The sequence below is a fragment of the Microplitis mediator genome, chromosome 2, assembly GCF_029852145.1.
Source record: "Microplitis mediator isolate UGA2020A chromosome 2, iyMicMedi2.1, whole genome shotgun sequence".
Classification (NCBI taxonomy): Eukaryota; Metazoa; Arthropoda; class Insecta; order Hymenoptera; family Braconidae; genus Microplitis; species Microplitis mediator.
This window is the reverse complement of record NC_079970.1, coordinates 12,207,855-12,227,641: the sequence shown is the minus strand read 5'-3', so window position 1 is coordinate 12,227,641 and position 19,787 is coordinate 12,207,855. Positions and strand designations below refer to the sequence as shown.

Below are 19,787 nucleotides of genomic sequence, written 5' to 3'. Positions count from 1 at the left end.
AAAAATGCCACAAGCGCCCTCTCTCGGATACCACCCTGGAAGATCAACAGAAAGCGCCACTAGCGCACCCTATCTCAACTGTCGGTATGAAAAATTCCCCCAAACCCCCACTTATCCATGAGGGTATTGCAGATCCCCGTTGTGGTCTGTGAAGCCTCTCTGTTTATCTATTCATGGAAAACCGTTGATAAGCTATTATTGAACTGTAAAAAGACTACGCAAAAACTACCTATAAACGATTGTAAAACAATTTAATGACAATATAAAGTTTGTTTTAAAACGACCAAGTTCCGCCAAACTAAAAAGAAAAATGTGTGTTATAGCTTATTATCCTGAATGTGTAAATATTCACGAATTAAAAGAGATCTGATCGTTCAAAAATACTTTGTACACTTTGATTATTAACAAAAGTTTTCTTTTCTCCAATCCCAAAGTATTACCTTTTCTCTGGAAGAGGAAATCCAGATAATCAATTGATTTTTATTTTATATTATAAAGCACCTCTTTTACTGATAGAGGATACTTGGTTGAAATCATTACTTTTACTATTTGTGAGAAATTCGAACAGTATCTAAGCAATAAGCCAGAAATTTAAAAAATAGTTCTACCATATTTTTACCATTTTGTACTGAAATAAAAAAAAAAGACTACATTCTTTATCTTCACTAGGCTAAAAAATTTCTGATTATTTTAATATAGAAAAAAATGTAATATAATCAAACGGAAAACAATTGACCTTCTACCTATTCCAACTGTTTTTAACTGGTAATTTACCGTAAGTTACTACTTATTAACAGAAATTTTTCAGTCGATCAATTGCCCATTAACTGTTTCTTCACTGGTTTTTTACCGTTTAAGAACGGTTTGGATGAAGTATTATAATTGTTTAGTACCGCTTTGAAAACAGTTTTAAAAAAGCTCAATTCCAAGTGAATAATCATTATAAAATCGTTCGATTTCGGTCCTGCGTTGATCCGAAAACCGTTTATTTTTCGCACATTACAACCGTGAATAACTTGACTTTTCACGGTTAAAAAACTGTAAGTAAGTAGTGAGAGTATTTAAACCGTTTTTTACTTCTATGGGGGAGCTCCTACAAAACATCATGAAACGACCCTGATTGATTTACAATAATTCTACAACATCCGGTTCTGGAAGGCCGAGTCCATCTTCCAGTGGTGCCTTTATATTTGACTATAATACCAAGGTGTGACCCTACTTGGCGAGGATAAATCCTTTGTTATAATGTTCTTGAAATTATTCAATTTGAGTATGCTATTTATGAATTTATTTCATCCACAGTATCGAGTAGTATCTGCAGTATAGATTTTAAATTATAAAGTTTCAAAGTTTTTCATAATATTAATAAACTAGTCGTGTTTTATTACGTAGAATACTGACTATATTTTTCTATCTTGAAATTTTTTAATATTTCTAAGTTCCACTACTTCAAAATTTTTAAGTTCAATTATGGTTTGCATAAAATTTTTTTTACATCTCAAAATTTTGTTGAGATAAAAAATAATACTATGTTCAAAAGAAAATCGAAAATAGGCTGATTTAATTGTCGGCCAATTTAAGACAACTGAAGTTTTTCGGCGTGTTTTCGGCCTCTTTCAATCAAATTTAATGGTTTTGGCCAAATTTAGCCATTTCGGTGCATTTTTAGCCAAATGTTTTTACCAGATAATATATTAACTAATACTATCAATAATAGTCATTTATTTTTACTATAAGCATTCCCAGGTATCAAATATAGTACTTATTAGTGTGAGTGAATTAACTAATAATAATAAAAATACTACACCTGATTATGTTTTGCATTCAACAATAAATACGTTTATACTTACTTCGGGAGCCATGTAATCTGGGGTGCCACAAAAGTTATCAGCAGTTTTATCGAGATATATTTGTAGTTTGCACATTCCAAAATCAGCTAATCGAATGTGTCCTTCATAATCTAGTAAAACGTTATCAAGCTTCAGATCTCTGTATACAATACCCTTCTTATGAAGGAAATTAAGTCCACACCAGATTTCTGCAGCATAAAACTTTGCACGAAACTCCGGAAATCTCCCTGACATCTGTATATGAAACATAAGATCACCACCGTTCAGATATTCCATAACGAAAAAAAGATGTGATTCTGTTTGAAATGTGCAAAATAAATGACAAAGATAAGGATGTCTTGTAGCTAAGGTGAGTACTTTTCGCTCTATTAATGTACTTTCAACATCATCATCTTTCGAGACAGCACTTTTTTGCAAACATTTTACTGCATAAACAAAATTTGTACCCTTCAATTCCGCAAGTAACACTTTACCGAAGCTGCCTTTTCCAAGAATCTAGAACATATGATAACATTTTAATTGAATAGATAGAGCCAGGAAATAAATTCAATAAGACGGTTATTTTATTATCGAAAATCACTATTTAACAATAAAAATTTCATTTAATTAATTAAAAAAGCCATTCGACACCCGCAGTAAAAGTCATTTTCTTATTATACATTATCTGAAATATCTGAATTAGATAATTAAAATATGTAAAATAAAAATATCATTATCATAATAAATGTGATTCTTGTTCTTGATAAATCGTATTATTATTTACTGTCAAAAAAACGACATTGAATATAACCTCTTAAATTAAGAATTTAAAATACTTTTAAAGCGTTTCAACGCAATAATCTGTATTGAAGTAGTTTCATAAATTTATGAAAAATTAGGAGAACAAATACAATATCTACATTTCAAGAAATTAATCGGTAATTTGTGTTTATTAAACAAATATAGGAATGAACATACAAGCTTGTTTGGGGAGCTACAACATACAATTAATAAGATTCAACTATCATGTATTACTTGAAAGTCATTAAACGCGGAAGCAAAAAATAACTTTTTAGAGTTTTTGAAATTCTTGAAATTTATTAACGTAGTATAAGGAATTATCAGGGAAATCAGTAAAGTCGCGCAAATTGAAGCGAAATAGAAGTATCAGATGCAATCACCCACAATAGATTATTTTTATGACTTCAGAAGTCATTTGACAATAAATCAACAGCAAAAGTTGGTTTTTTCGAAAAATCGAAAAATTTCAAACGACCATAACTTCTAAACTTGTCAAACGATTTAGCCCATCTTCGAAGTGAACCTAGCTCTATAGATAAAGTGTATGGAGTTTCATTAAGATTGGTGTAGAATCGTAAATGCTATCATTGGAGTACATCACGTTACATATGTATATATACACTTGTCACGTAACCATTCAAATTAATTTATAATTAATCAGTAATAAGAATTAATATATAGTATTCCAGTTTAAATTTGAATGGTTACGCGGGCATTTCAACATCACGCCGGTGCGGAGACAGCGTTCGCTCGTAGAATGGCGCATGCGTGCAGCGTGAATGCGAGCACGTGTATACTAATATTTTAATTTATGATTTAAAAATAATTATCATTAACTATTGCTAGTTATAAGTTGACAGTTATAATTTTATAATGTCTGGGCGACATAATGTGTGGTCACATTATGCCCCAATAATCGTTATTATTATATTTTTGGAAAGCTTGATATCCAGGTATCGAGATCCTGATAAATAATGGCCGCAGGGTAGGGGAAAATCGATATTTTCCTCTACGGTATGAATACTGATACGATGAGTTTAAATAATTATTATTTAATTTACCGTATAGTTTAAAATTATTATTTTTGCATAAATAAATACTAGATAAATGTATTTAATTTAATATGTATCATTCAGGTTGTGGAAAAATGTTTTTATAATTTATTTATTGAATTTAAAATAGGCCCAGGGCTAGATAATAATAATAATAATTGAGGGTGATTGTTGCGCCACGTGGGTGGCCAATAAGTGGCCGGCCCAAAAAGCAATTAGAAATGTACGAATAATCGTGACGAACAGACGCTGTCGCTACCAAATTTGCAAATACGTTGCTATCACGTTTATTTATTGTCGACATTTAATAGCGATAAATTAAGTAAAGTTGATAAATTCACCGGTTGTCGTGAGTTGTTACCCGATTTCGAGTTTTGTTGGATTATCCTGGAAGCGGTAACGAGTAAGTACTCTGTATTCTCTCTATGCATTGTCATCGTTAACCTCCCCGGGAGTCGTTGGTAACCGTGACGCAAAATTCACGTGTGTGCATCACGCACCCGTGAATAATTTAATTAATTTCGTGTTTCTTTTCCTGAATGATACACATGTAGGATATTAATGGATGTAAAATTTATGATAATTAGAGCTAGGAAGTTTGCGGTGCTAAAAAGAGCGCTAAAAAAATTTTTATAACGACAAATTTGATTGGCTCATTTAATTTCCAAATTAAATCGAATTCAAAGAGAAAACAAAAGAACGATCTACATTAGAAGCAATTTAAAATATTAATAGTATATTTATAAGAAATAACTTAGAATTCTTCCAATCAGATATAAAATACGAGGGGAACCAATTTATTTTTTATAGAAAAAAAACTAAATAAATCACGATTGAATATAAATCTCAGCAAGAAATAGAAATCGAAGAACAGAATTTTTTTTTTTAAAAAAAGCTGACTAGGTCCAAGTTCTACGGCTTGATCTCTTGCCGCACCTTGCCCGCGATCTTGCTAGCAATCTTGCTCGTGATCTTGCTGGCAATCTTGCTGGCGATCTTGCTAGCAATCGTGCTAGTGATCTTGCTGGCAATCTTGCTAGCGATCTTGCTGGCAATCGTGCCCGCGATCTAGCTGACAATCTTGCTCGTGATCTTGCTGACAGTCTTGCTCGCGATCTTGCTGACAGTCTTTCTAGCGATCTTGATGGCAATCTCGCCAGCAAGATCACGAGCGAGATCGCTAACAAGATCGCGAGCAAGGCTGGTTTTTCCAAAAAAAAAAAAAAAAAAAAAAAAAATTGGAGTAGTTGGACGATTAAACTGGAGTGCCAAGAGGTCGAGCTGTCGAACTTGGACCGAGTCTACTGGTTTTCCCGATAAAATACACTTATCCAAAAAATTAAAGGAACAAGAAAATTTTATAAATTTTTTAGTGATTTTTGGAAGGCTGTATTTTCGTGAAAAATGATCGTATCGGAAAAATAAAAAAAGAAAATTGAAGCTTGAAATCTCTAGTTTGAAGATCTTTCAGCAAAATATTTTTTTGAGCCACGGTTTTTGCGGAATCAAAAGAAATAGGTCGAGACAAAATTTTTCTAAATTTTTTGGTTTCGTTTTTTAGGTCTACGGGGCCGGGAAAAATTTTTTCAAAAAAACGAATTCATAGCTTGTTTAGGAAATTTATTCAGCGACAATTTTCTTTTTTTTGTTTCTCTGTACGACAATTTGCTGCTGAGATATCAGCCTTCAAATGAAAAAGGATCCTTTTGTCTTTGATTATTGATATCTCAGCAAGAAATGGTCACACAGTAATTTAAAGGGCAGTTTAATAAACTTGAATAAATCCCCTACAAGCTCCATTTTTGATTTTTGAAGAAAAAAATTTTTTTTCATCCTTGATATCCATTTGAAAAACCTTTAAAAAATGGCCATTTTCTGGTTTTTTAGTCAACTTATCGCTACTTTGCAAATATTGATAAAAAAAATAATGTTGCCAGGTAATTTTACAGCTTAATGTACCCCCGAAAACCCTGGAAATTTTTAGATTGATCCATTGAACCGTTTGTCTGGTCTGATTGCTCAAAGTTTTACAAAACAATTAAAGGAACAAGTTTTGTTCCTTAATCTGTGTAATCGGTATCAAAATGAAAAAATCATTTTTTTTCGGATTTTCTTTCATTTTTGCGTTAGTTATTTAGTAAATGTAAGGTAAAGAAAAAAAAAAATTTTTTTTTCGAAAAACGAAAAAAAAAATAATCCCCCTAATAAAACATAAAAAAAAAAAAAATTGGAAAAAATTCTTGTTTGGTCTCGTTTTTTGGAAAATTTTTTTTTTTTCCTCTTTACCTTACATTTACTGAATAACTAACGCAAAAATGAAAGAAAATCCGAAAAAAATGATTTTTTCATTTTGATAACGATTACACAGATTAAGGAACAAAACTTGTTCCTTTAATTGTTTTGTAAAACTTTGAGCAATCGGACCGGACAAACGGTTCAATGGATCAATCTGAAAATTTCCAGGGTTTTTAGGGGTACATTAAGCTGTAAAATTACCTGGCAACATTATTTTTTTTATCAATATTTGCAAAGTAGCGATGAGTTGACTAAAAAACCAGAAAATGGCCATTTTTTAAAGGTTTTTCAAATGAATATCAAGGATGAAAAAAAAATTTTTTTTTTTAAAATCAAAAATGGAGCTTGTAGGGGATTTATTCAAGTTTATTAAACTGCCCTTTAAATTACTGTGTGACCATTTCTTGCTGAGATATCAATAATCAAAGACAAAAGGATCCTTTTTCATTTGAAGGCTGATATCTCAGCAGCAAATTGTCGTACAGAGAAACAAAAAAAAGAAAATTGTAGCTGAATAAATTTCCTAAACAAGCTATGAATTCGTTTTTTTGAAAAAATTTTTCCCGGCCCCGTAGACCTAAAAAACGAAACCAAAAAATTTAGAAAAATTTAGTCTCGACCTATTTCTTCTGATTCCGCAAAAACCGTGGCTCAAAAAAATATTTTGCTGAAAGATCTTCAAACTAGAGATTTCAAGCTTCAATTTGCTTTTTTTATTTTTTCGATACGATCATTTTTCACGAAAATACAGCCTTCCAAAAATCACTAAAAAATTTATAAAATTTTCTTGTTCCTTTAATTTTTTGGATAAGTGTAAAAAAAAAAACATAAAATAAAAACTCTTATAAATATACTATTAATATTTAAAATTGTTTTCAATGCAGATCGTTCTTTGGTTTTCTCTTTAAATTCGATTTAATTTAAAAATTAAATGAGCCAATAAAAATTGTCGTTATAAAAATTTTTTTAGCGCTATTTTTAGCAGGGCAAACTTCCTGGCTCTAATGATAATATATATTTTTATAAAATATTAAATTTAAAATTGGGAATTTCGCGCGTACAGCGCTTTACTGTATAGATATATACTAGGGTGTTTCAGAAAAAACAAATTTTTTTTTGCTACTCAAAATTAAAAGTATACCTGAAAATAAAAATTTTGGTGCCAATCCGAACTCTTAATAATAATATTAAGGTTTGCCTCAATCCATTTTTCTATTTTCCATTTAAATAACATTGGAAAAATTTTTTTTTTTTTTTAGAATTTTCTAGCTTACAGACTACTAATCGGATTTTTATGCACAATGAAACTTTGTTTAGGAAATTGAACGCTCTACAAAAAAAGTCTTTTATCATTTTTTTAAAAATCCCATTGTTCAAAAGTTATTTAAGTTTCAAGTCAAATTTATAGTAAATTTTGAGATCTTTTCACTTTTTCGGCGAAAATATCAGTCTTATTACAAAATGTCACGTGAACTTTTTTGTTAAAATAAATTTTCAATTTATTTTCATTTCAATGTCAAGCTCTTAAAATTAATCAGAACTCTATTTTTTTAAGAGCTTGACATTGAAATGGAAATAACTTGAAAACAACGCAGAATTTCGAAATATTTCATGAGTACTAATTTGTAAGGAATAACATTATCTACAAAAAAGTTCTTATGATATTTTTCGATAAGACTGATAGTTTCGCCGGAAAAGTTAAGAAATCTCAAAATTTACTATAAATTTGACTCGAAGCTTAAATAACTTTTGAACAGCGGGATTTATCAAAAAATGATAAAAGACTTTTCTTGTAGAGCGTTCAATTTCCTACAAAAAAATTTGTTGTGCATAAAAATCCGTTGATTGGTTTATGAGCTGAAAAATTCTAAAAAAAAAATTTTTTTTCCCGAGTTATTCAAATGGAAAATAGAAAAATGGATTGAGGCAAACCTTAATATCATTATTAAGAGCTCGGAATGGTACCGAAATTTTTATTTTTAGTTATACTTTTGATTTTTGGATACCATAAAAAAAAAAAATGTTTTTTTTTTTGAAACACCCTAATATATACACACATATATGTATATATATATATATGTATATATCTTTAGTCATAACGCAGTGTCCGGGAAAGAAAATTCCTGAGATCTCGACGTCATCGTTCAGACAAAAAATTCCTGGACGATGATAGAAATTATTATGTTCGGAATTATTATTATTTGAAAATATTATATTTAAAAATTGCGATTATTATTATTTAAATTAGGATATTTGAAATGACTATTATTATTTGAACTGTGATATTTTCACTTACATTGTTTTTTTTTCCTTCGAGATTAATTTACATGTTTGATTTACCCCAGCGGTCAGTTAACTAATAATTTGTTTTTGGTTATAAATAATTATTGAAAGAGCAATCATTAATACTGCAAAGAAATTGATGTTATTTTAAAGTATAATTTGGGAATTTGTGAATGAGAGTGAGTGTATCTCCGTATCTTTCTCCCTCTATAAATTGTGGAGACGTAACCCAAGGTTTACGATTGTGATTATTTATTTTTTTATTAATTAATTTTGGTAAATTAATTGTTTATCCTGTTTAAAGAAAGTTATTATGATATATTAATTACTATTATTATTTTAAATATTGAATTTAAATTTGGATTTGTATAGATTCTACCCTTGGGGGTTTATTTATGATTATAATTTATATTTATACTTAAACTATTGTATTGAAAATTTTTTTGGTATTTATATAAATAAGTGTAAACCAACAGCTGTCGGGGAAAATTTAATATTTATTTTCCTGGGTCTTTTCCCTACCACTTTAATTTAATTTTCTTATTTATTATTTGTTATTATTTATTTTTGAATATTGATTTCTAATTCCTTTTATTTAATTTTGATATATTCATTCGATTGGTGTCCGCTTCGCGCAAACTACTCGCTCGGATCAGTCCTCGCAAATTTTCCCCCTGATTAATAATTTTTGTCCGTTTTTGGAAAACGGGCTGGCGCCCTCGTGCACTAACCCAGCCTGAAGAGCTGGTTCAGGTACATCATTATTTTATTTAATATTAAATAATATTAATTCAGTCACCATTATTATTATTTTATTTTCGAACTTTAAATTTATGATTTTTTTTTACACACGTGTGTGACCTCATACGGCTTAATGAGGTTGTTCGCGTCTCGGTCGCAGATTTAAAAACAATATTCGTTACACACTTACCCAAAAAATTAAAGGAACAGAAAAATTTTATGTATTTTTTAGTGATTTTTGGACGGCTGTAACTTGGTGAAAAATAATCGTATCGAGATTTTGAAAAAAGCATTTTATAGCTTGAAATCTCTAGTTTCAGTGCATTTTTTTCAACATCTTTTAAGAGCTCCGGCTATAGCGCAAACATGAGAAATACAGCGAGACAAAAAATTTCTAAATTTTTAACTTCCCGCTAAGAAAATTGCAAATTTTCAAAAAAAGGAAGTTATTGGTTTCGGTCCGATTTTCGAAAATCGAGTTTTCATCAGATGTCGACGTTTTGAGGTCCTAGGAAACTATTCTGACTATTCCCGGGTGGACGTCCGTGTGTGTTTGTGTGTGTGTGTGTGTGAACTTTTTTTTGTCCGACGATATCGTCGGAACGGATGAACCGATTTGAACGTACTTGGTGGCGATCGAAAGAGCTCACCGAAACTTAGTCTTGATCAGATTTTGGGGTAAATCGATCATGTAATTTACAAGTTATACAAAGAATAAGAATTAAAATTTTTTTTTTATTTTAGTTTTTTATTGATTTCTCAGAAACGACTTATACGATCAACTTCAAAATCTAATCAGCTCTAGAACTCAATAAAACACGTCAATTGCCGCCTCAATCATCAAAATCAGATAATTCGTTCGAGAGCTATCGCGGGAGAAAGAAATGGCAAAAAACAGTTTTTTGCGAATATCTTCGAAACAACTGAACCCAACAATTTCAAAATTTTATCAGCTCTAGAACTCAATAAAATACGCCGACTGCCGCCGCAACCATCAAAATCGGTCAATTCATTCCTGAGATATCGTGGAAGAAAGAAATGCTAAAATCGGTTTTTTTTAAAACAATGGCACACTAAAGTATTTTTTTCAAAACAATGGCACACTAAAGTATTTTCGAGCTCGAAAATGTATCCACAACAATGTTTTCGAGCTCGAGGAGCTCGAAAACAGCTGGTAGTTTTGGGGCTGGCCCGCAGGTTCAACCGATAGACAGATTTTATTTTTCACGAAGAGCGTACGGACCGCGGAAAAATTTTTCCAACTAAACCAATGCATATATTGTTTAGTTATTTTCTTTAACCTCGCAGGAGGATTTGTCGCAGAGATGTCAGCCTTCAAACAAAAAATAGTCCTTTTGGCTTTGATCATCGATATTTCAGGTACAAATGATCGCACAGTAAGTTGAAGCGCGGCGTTAAAAACTTGAATAATTCCCTACAAGACCCTTCCATCCTTGTTTGAAAGAAAATTTATTTTTTATTTTTAACATGTATTCGAAATTTTTTTTTGAGATTTTTTGGAACTTTTTTTTTGTCTTTTCCTTGCATTTGCTGAGTAACAAACGCAAAAATTTAATAAAAGTCAAAAGGAAATTATTTTTTTATTTTAATTATGATTACACAACGAAAGGAACAAAACTTGTTCCTTTAATTGATTAGCAAAACTTCGATCGATGATTCCCAAAAAACGGTATTATAGATCAATTTGAAAATTTACAGGGTTCTTGGAGGTACATAAGGCTAAAAAAATCTCTGGCAACATGATTTTTTTTATTGATATTTGCAGAGAAGCTGTTGATTTACTAAAAAACCAAAGAAAGTCATTTTTGTGTACTTACTTCTAATGGATGTTAAAAATTAAAAAAATTTCATTTTCAACAAATGATGAGAGGGTCTTGTAGGGAATTGATATAAGTTTTTAACGCCGCCCTTCAACTTACTGTGCGATCATCGGTACTTGAAATATCGAAGATCAAAGCCAAAAAGATCATTTTTCGTTTGAAGGCTGATATTTCTGCGACAAATCCTCTTGCGAGGTTAAAGAAAATAACTAAACGATATATGCATTGGTTTAGTTGGAAAAATTTTTCCGCGGTCCGTGAGCTTTTCGGAAAAAAAAAAAATTTAGAAATTTTTTGTCTCGCAGTATTTCTCATGTTTGCGCAATAGCCGAAGCTCTTAAAAAATTTTGAAAAAAATGCATTGAATTTATAGATTTAAAGCTATAAAATGTTTTTTCAAAAACTCGATAGGAATGCCGTGTAAGAATACTCTGACGTCACTCGTTAAATATTTTGTTAAGAAGTACGCTGTATGTGTGTCACGGACAATAAAGTGAATAAGTTTAGTTTATTTCGTCAACCGACTGTTTTTTTTGTTTTGAGTGTGAACTTACAATCTGTCGATCAAATACGATTTCTACGAGCAAATTTTTTTTTTGTTTATATCGAGTCACGCCGAAACCGGCAATTTATATTTCAATTGTAACTAATAATTTTTGTCATACCAATCAATTATTTTGTTTATTTGATATACAACTAATTATTTGTTTAATTCTGATCAATTATTCATCGTAATCTTACCATTTAACTATAATTTATAGATAAATTGAGAAAAATATAGATAGCCCGAACTGGGAATTGAACCCAGACCAATTCGGTATCGCGCCGAGTGCTCTACCAGTTGAGCTATCCGGCACTATACTATATGCCGTTTAATTTGATCTATAACTTATTGAGCCACACCGTCCATCGTACAGTAATACACCATTCAAATATAGTGGAAACCTAAACATGCAAACCTTCTCAATAAGACAATTTATGAATAAATTGGGAAAAATATAGATAGCCTGACCTCTCCTCGATCCGCCACCCTGAGCCGATTTTGATTATGTTTTTTTTGGTGATTAGAAAATCACCTGGCGCCCAACATTAAATATTTTGAATAAGGTTGCCAAATTATACGTGTACTCGGACATCACTCCGGTAGATTCCCGGTGATGAAAAACTCGTTACAATACATATATGTAGTGGTTAAGGTAATATTAAACATAATAAATCAATTAAACCAACTAATAATGTGTAACAATCAGTACACCTGAATCACCACTCCACCATATTTAGATCAAAATTTTTCCTTTTGAAATTATTCAATTCAAATCAACTTGGATAATTTAAAGGACACCCAAAATAATAATATATTATCATGTATGAACAAATACATGTATGCGTCAGAGCACATAAGCGTTGTTTCATACATATGTGTTCATCTAGCTTATTTTGGGTTTGCTATGAATTCCCATCGTAAGAGTGTGTGAAAACGAATGGTTAAGTTAGAAGAGTGAGAGAGATAAGAGAATAAGAGTAACAAAATAAGAAACTATGTGTTCTTTATGCACAGCTGCACCGCTATGGCCGGTCCCTTGCAATGAGTCCGCTGACTCAATGTTTTCCAGATGTCCGCCGCGAGTCCCTTAGATCACCGTAAATGTCATCGTAAATGCCACATAAATTCATCAAGATATTTCCTTGATCTAGTTCGACTCAAATTTTCACGACTGTGACCACAAGTCCCACGGTACCCCATGGATCTTTTTGGTACCTTTTTCTATCACCCAAAAATTTTTCCTCCTGATTATTGTTTTTTAAAATAATTATATATTTTTAGAGTACGCAATACATTGATCGTAAAAGTCATCATATATTTGATATGAAGACCAAGTCCCATGGTACCCCGCGAAACCTCTCTTTCCCTTTTTCTCCACAGGAAAATTTTTCCCTCTTGATTTTTGTTTTTAAAAAATTATTTTCTCTGAGGACATGTAAAATATTAGTAATAAATGTCATCATATATTTGTCAAAGAGACAATATTTCAAGTCCCACGGTCCACCGTGAAGTCATTTTTCTATCTGCATCTGGTCGCTATCAAATTCCGTGACCCCTTGAACCTCATATTTCACTTTCAGCTGTCCAGAAATCAAAACTTCTCTATATTATTTTTCTCCCTTTTCTTTAACTCACTTTTGTCTTAGAGATGTGACATCATTCAGCCCTACTTTTCTATTAAACCCTTGCTATATAAACTCATGAAAAATAATCAAAGTCAGTCATTACCGCCTCAACTAAAACCCTTGTCGGATCTATCCACGAGTAAGGCTCACTGAGTTGATTCCAACGTTTGATCTCGTGACGCTCCACGCCTAGGCAACCAGGGGTCCTAGACCAATAATCGAGATTCGATTCTATTACCTAAAATTATAATTTCGCGACTTGAAATTTTACTTAAAAACCTTTCCTCGTGAGGTCCTACGCCTAGGCATCTGGACTCCTAGTTTAGTTACCTGGAGTAAAATCATTTGAGTTCGCATTAAAATTAATTGAACTCCTTCACGTGACGTCCACCGCCTAGGCAACCGGAGACCTTATTCGGGAATAGTTAATCCTGTTAATAAAAACCCTCAAAAGAAAATATATACATCATCATATATTCATTCGAAGGCAAAGCCGGCCTATCGGTTCAGCGTGCAGCGTGTTCGTGTGAATAGATTCAACCTGTGAATCTTAATTAAAACTGTCATAAAACATTGTAAAACTCCTGTCTACACAAATTCAAACTAGTGAATTTGGAGTGAGTGTGAGTGCAGGTATATCAACCCTTCTGAGTAAGTCTAAAATTATAATATTTACATGTAAAATTTAAGGGGGATCTATCGGTTTTTTTTTTGTTTTCTAAAGTATACATTGAAGATAATTCTCCTAAATTTTCATTAAAAAATATCATGTTGTTACAAAGTTATAAGCATTTTTGTGGAGCAACAAAAAAATTTCCCCTACCACGGTGTCATCTCTAACTCAAAAACGGATTATCAGAAACAAAAAAACCAAACGGCGTTGTAATCTGTATGCATGTGTTTATCGTAGCACATAGGGGATTTTGAAAATTTGGATTTGAAAAAAAATGGCGACATATTAAAAATTTTTCCGTTATTTTTTCTCATTTTTTTGGATTCAAACAGCCCTAAAAAATCTTAAAAATCAAAATTTTCAAAATCCCCTACGTGCAACGTTAACTATTGAATAGACGAATACGGCAAAAAAAAAAGTTGCGAATCGGTTCATATTTATGCAAATTACAGATGCCACCAGTTCAAAAAAAGTAGTTTCGAGAAAAATGCGTTTAAAGTTTTTAGTCGATGCAACGGTCAGTTGACGCGCTGTCACAAAAATGGCTGTAACTTGAAAAATATTCGGAATTTTCATATAAAACTTTGGATACATTTTTTTGAACATATACACTTTGATTTAATAAACAAAAAAAAATTTTTTTTTTTAAATTTCACAGTAGCTATCCCCCTTAACCTGTCAATATACTACACATGATTCAGTAGATTTCATGAAAATCTAACTATTGTATTTGACCTCATGATCGAATTTTCGAAAAATTTTGCTATCTCTAAACTCAGCTCGACGAGCTGAGTCAGGAAATGCATTTGGTTCAAAAGTTTTTTTATATATCTATATTGTAACATGATGAAAATTCGATATCGACCTGTAGTTTTAAATTATTTGAAATAATCAATATTTATCCGGTGAGCAACTTTTGGTGACATCTATGATCACCATTCCGACTTTAACCGAGCAATTGACCTGACGCCTTGATTGAAACGAGAGATTCGGGATAGACGCCGAACTGAACGGCCACGTTTTTTTTTATTTGAACAATTTGACTCCGACCAATTTCGATCCCGACGATTGAACAACGCGATTTACGACTGAAACGACCAATCCGAATTTTGATCAACAACTAATTAAATTAATTGATCGTGACAATTAGTTTCGACCGACAATAACCGATTCCGTGAACAAGTAAACAAGCCGAAGCCTCGGCGCTAGAACTGAACAAAGTGTGTAACCGATCTGTTAATAAATAAGTGCAATGCGAACGTAATAATAATTAATTGAATAATTAATTACGCGTAAAAATTATATGATCGTGCAATTCAACGCGTTACCGAAATAAAATATTATTTTATATTTTATTTTATTTCAATCGACCAATTCTGAAAATCACGGATTATTTGTGTCTCATTCGCAACAGCAGTCTGGCCGCCTCGCCGTGTAAGAATACTCTGACGTCACTTCTAAAGTATTACGTTAATACGAACGCTGTATGTGTGTCTCCGGACAATATAATTATTTCATTTTAATTTCGTCAACCGACTGTGTTTTCTCCGAGCAATAAACTAATTGTGTTTTTCGATCAACTACGATTTTTAGGTAGATTTTTCTAAAACCTAACTATTGTATTTGTCCTCATGGTCGATTTTTCAAGGAATTTTGTCACGACCTATCATAATTAGTTGAGTAGGGTTCGAAAATATTATTCATTAAAAAATTCGTATATGTATGTATATATATGTATGTATGCATATATATATATATATATATATATAACGCAGTTTTGAGGACACGATTGCGTCTACAATTCTTATCCGATCTTAATGAAATTTTCTACACTTATTTAATAGGCGATTATCTTGGTCAAATTCGAAGATGAGCTAAATCGGATGATTAGTTTTGAAGTAATGGCTGTTTAAAATTTTCACGATTTTTAGAAAAAATCAGTTTTTATTCACTGTTAAAGCTTATGAAACATTAAAACTAAAACTGATAGACAATTTCAGTAAAAAGTATTTTAAAGCTTGTTTAGTAAGCTTTAATTTATGACCTCAAACTTTATGTTCTGACCATTTCTACCAATAATTTGATATCCTTGAAAATTCTAATGGAATCAAAAAATGTTGAAAATATGGTTTTCATCCCACATAACTTATGCATTTTCCATTAGAATAAAATTTTGTCAGTTGTATTTTATTTTGAACAAAATAACCCGTAAATTTCAAAGCTACTTTATATTTTAAAAGTATTTCTTTTGTTATTTATGATGTTTCGGTCGTACCTGTACGTCCTATAATCATAACTGGTCTTGCCATCGTAATAGCGATTACAATCATGATCTCATACTAATTAAATTTTCTATACTTCGTTTACGTGAAAGTTAGTTTGGTACATCATCTATATAATGTTTTGTCAAATCAACTATCTAAACTTCTCTATCGAAAATAGTCGTTGTCCATTTTAACCCTCACTCTTAGAAAACGAGCCTAATTTCACATCATGACTATACACTAACATGTATCACAAGATATGTATGTATGAAACTTTTTATATAGATTAATTGGAAAATCTACCTTCCATTTCGGCTGCCGAATGGCCTTTTTTTGATAATTTTGTTTATATCGAGTCAAGCCGTATATATATATATATATACACTAATGCAAAAAATTAAAGGAGCAGAAAAATTTTATAAATTTTTTAGTGATTTTTGGAAGGCTGTAACTTGGTGAAAAAAAATCGTATCGAAAATTTAAAAAAAGCATTTTATAGCTTGAAATCTCTAGTTTAAGTGTATTTTTTTCAAAATTTTTTAAAAGCTCCGATTATTGCGCAAACATGAGAAATACCGCGAGCCAAAAAATTTCTAAATTTTTTTTTTTTTTCCGAAGAGCCCACGGACCGCGGAAAAATTCTTTCAACTAAACGAATGCATACATCGTTTAGCAAATTTATTCAGCTTCAATTTGGTTTTTTTTTTAACCCCGTAAGACGATTTGTCGCAGAGATATCAGCCTTCAAACAGAAAATGATCCTTTTGGCTTTGATCTTCGATATTTCAGGTACCAATGATCGCACAGAAAGTTGAAGGGCGGCGTTGAAAACTTGAATAAATTCCCTACAAGACCCTGTCATCATTTTTTGAAAAAAAAAATTTTTTTTATTTTTAACATCCATTAGAAGAAAGTACAAAAAAATGACTTTTTTTGGTTTTTTAGTAAATCAACCGCTACTCTGCAAATATCGATAAAAAAAATAATGTTGCCAGGGACTTTTTTAGCTTAACGTACCCCCAAGACCCCTGTAAATTTTTAAATTGATCCATGGAACCGTTTTTTGGGAATCATCGATCAAAGTTTAGCTAAACAATTAAAGGAGCAAGTTTTGTTCCTTTAATTGTGCAATCATAATCAATATGAAAAAAATTTTTTTTTTTCGACTTTTCTCAAATTTTTGCGTTGGTAACTCAGCAAATGCAAGGAAATGACAAAAAAAATAAAAAATTTCCAAAAAATGTCAAAAAAAAATTTAGAACACAAAAAACAAGTTTCAAATTTTTTTTTTCTTAGATTTTTTTTTGACATTTTTTGGAAATTTTTTATTTTTTTTGTCATTTCCTTGCATTTGCTGAGTTACCAACGCAAAAATTTGAGAAAAGTCGAAAAAAAAAAATTTTTTTCATATTGATTATGATTGCACAATTAAAGGAACAAAACTTGCTCCTTTAATTGTTTAGCTAAACTTTGATCGATGATTCCCAAAAAACGGTTCCATGGATCAATTTAAAAATTTACAGGGGTCTTGGGGGTACGTTAAGCTAACAAAGTCCCTGGCAACATTATTTTTTTTATCGATATTTGCAGAGTAGCGGTTGATTTACTAAAAAACCAAAAAAAGTCATTTTTTTGTACTTTCTTCTAATGGATGTTAAAAATAAAAAAAATTTTTTTTTTCAAAAAATGATGACAGGGTCTTGTAGGGAATTTATTCAAGTTTTCAACGCTGCCCTTCAACTTTCTGTGCGATCATTGGTACCTGAAATATCGAAGATCAAAGCCAAAAGGATCATTTTCTGTTTGAAGGCTGATATCTCTGCGACAAATCGTCTTACGGGGTTAAAAAAAAAACCAAATTGAAGCTGAATAAATTTGCTAAACGATGTATGCATTCGTTTAGTTGAAAGAATTTTTCCGCGGTCCGTGGGCTCTTCGGAAAAAAAAAAAAAATTTAGAAATTTTTTGGCTCGCGGTATTTCTCATGTTTGCGCAATAATCGGAGCTTTTAAAAAATTTTGAAAAAAATACACTTAAACTAGAGATTTCAAGCTATAAAATGCTTTTTTTAAATTTTCGATACGATTTTTTTTCACCAAGTTACAGCCTTCCAAAAATCACTAAAAAATTTATAAAATTTTTCTGCTCCTTTAATTTTTTGCATTAGTGTATATATGGGTGGTCGTTTGAAGGGATATTTTCGAATTTCTTTGCTCCCAGGGGCTCCAATGGTTTCAAATAGATAAAAAAATTCCCCAAAAATTTGAGCTCTTAATATTAACTCTAGAATAGTCTGCTTTACAACCAAAGTTTCTGTTGGAAATAACATGCGAAAAATTTCTTTCGTTCTTTAGAATTCCGTAACTCGGCGACAGCTAATTCTAAAATAATAAGACACCTATGTTTTCATCGAGAATTTAGAGCTCTACAGAAAAGGTATTTTATGATTTTTTGCAAAATCTATTCGTTCAAAAGTTATTCGAGCTAAAACTTTAATTTTTATATAATTTTCAATATTGTCAAGCACATTTATAGAAGAAACGTTTGTGTTATAAAATTCGCTTATATTTTTAATTTCTGAGCGTTCCGATTTTCCGAACGCTTGCCAAATTATCTCTGATAAAGTTTTCTATTTTCACATAACTTCCTAGTTATTTCTATATTAATGCCGAGATTTTAAAAAAATACTGTTCTGATCGATTGCAAGAGCTGGACATTTACATGAATGATTACTTACGTTAATGATCATTCACGTAAATGATCACAAACTCTATTACGTTAATAATAATAAAATTTTTTTCTCATTAAATTTATTTGTTTTGTCTCTGCATGGGCCAGCTCTGGCAAGCGAGCATGGGTGAGGGCTGGTAACCAGGCTTAACAAGGTGTTATCATTCCAGGCTTCTACCAAGGCTGGAAAAAGACTGGCTTACAAGCTTGGTCCACAGTTGTACATAGTCGAACCAAGCCTGGGCCCGTCGTACTTTCCTCTCTGGATATAAATAGGAATGTAAAATAAAAAATTTAGTAAAAAATTGAAGGATATCAACATTTAAAAAAATTTTTTTTTAATTTCAAATTCCAACATCTTTATCAAAAAATTTGAAATACTTTTATTCTATTTTTTTCTTGGAACTCCCCATATATTAAGATATTTAACCTATATTTTGCGTTACTATTTCCAAAAAGACAGATTTTTATAAGCCCTCTTGGCTTTGGAAGTTAAAACTAATTTCATATATTTTATATCGAATATGTAGTAACGTAGTCGCTACAGTACTTCCCCTTAAAAAAAAAAAAAGTATGTCGCTCATTTACAAATGAAAAATAATAAAAGATGCTTACAATACAAAACAAAAATAATAAACCGGTTTCAGTGGCTGTATCGGCGTCGCTTTCGGCGGTGTCGTCGGTTTCGGTTTCGGTGATACACTCGACGTCGGTGTCGTTGATCGTTTTGAATCACTCGATGAGTAACTACTGCTTAAATCAGTGTCTTTTCTTATCGATTTGTTCGGTGAACGTTGTTCATAATTGTTCACGGTCGTAATCGCTACTATTTGGTCGTTGTTCTTCATAAATCGGTCGGTTAGCAGTCGTTGCTTGTCATTGATCGATGAATCGGCGGTTGTTCCTTGGTCTTCGTTACTCCAGGATGTGTCGGGGTGTCGCTTTCTTCAAAGTGCACGATATTCTGTCATGGCGTGATTCTTCGGTTCCTGATACACTAGCATTTAGGGTAATCAGGATTTCTCGTACCTGCTTCGATTCCAAGTCGTTGATCCACTCGTAACCGGATTCAGATTCTACCGAACTCGGTGTCTGAGCTTCCTGCTCGC

General features: G+C 31.6%; 1 protein-coding gene across 2 annotated transcripts in view; it reads right to left on the bottom strand.

The window, feature by feature from the left end:
- LOC130663028 (dual specificity protein kinase splB-like) overlaps window positions 1-19,787 on the bottom strand; it is a 528,032-nt gene that overhangs the window by 100,487 nt on the left and 407,758 nt on the right. For both annotated transcript variants that reach the window (XM_057462062.1, XM_057462063.1), the window contains exon 4: window positions 1,851-2,345. In XM_057462062.1, coding sequence (XP_057318045.1) covers window positions 1,851-2,345 — 495 coding nt within the window. The remainder of the gene's footprint in view (window positions 1-1,850; window positions 2,346-19,787) is intronic.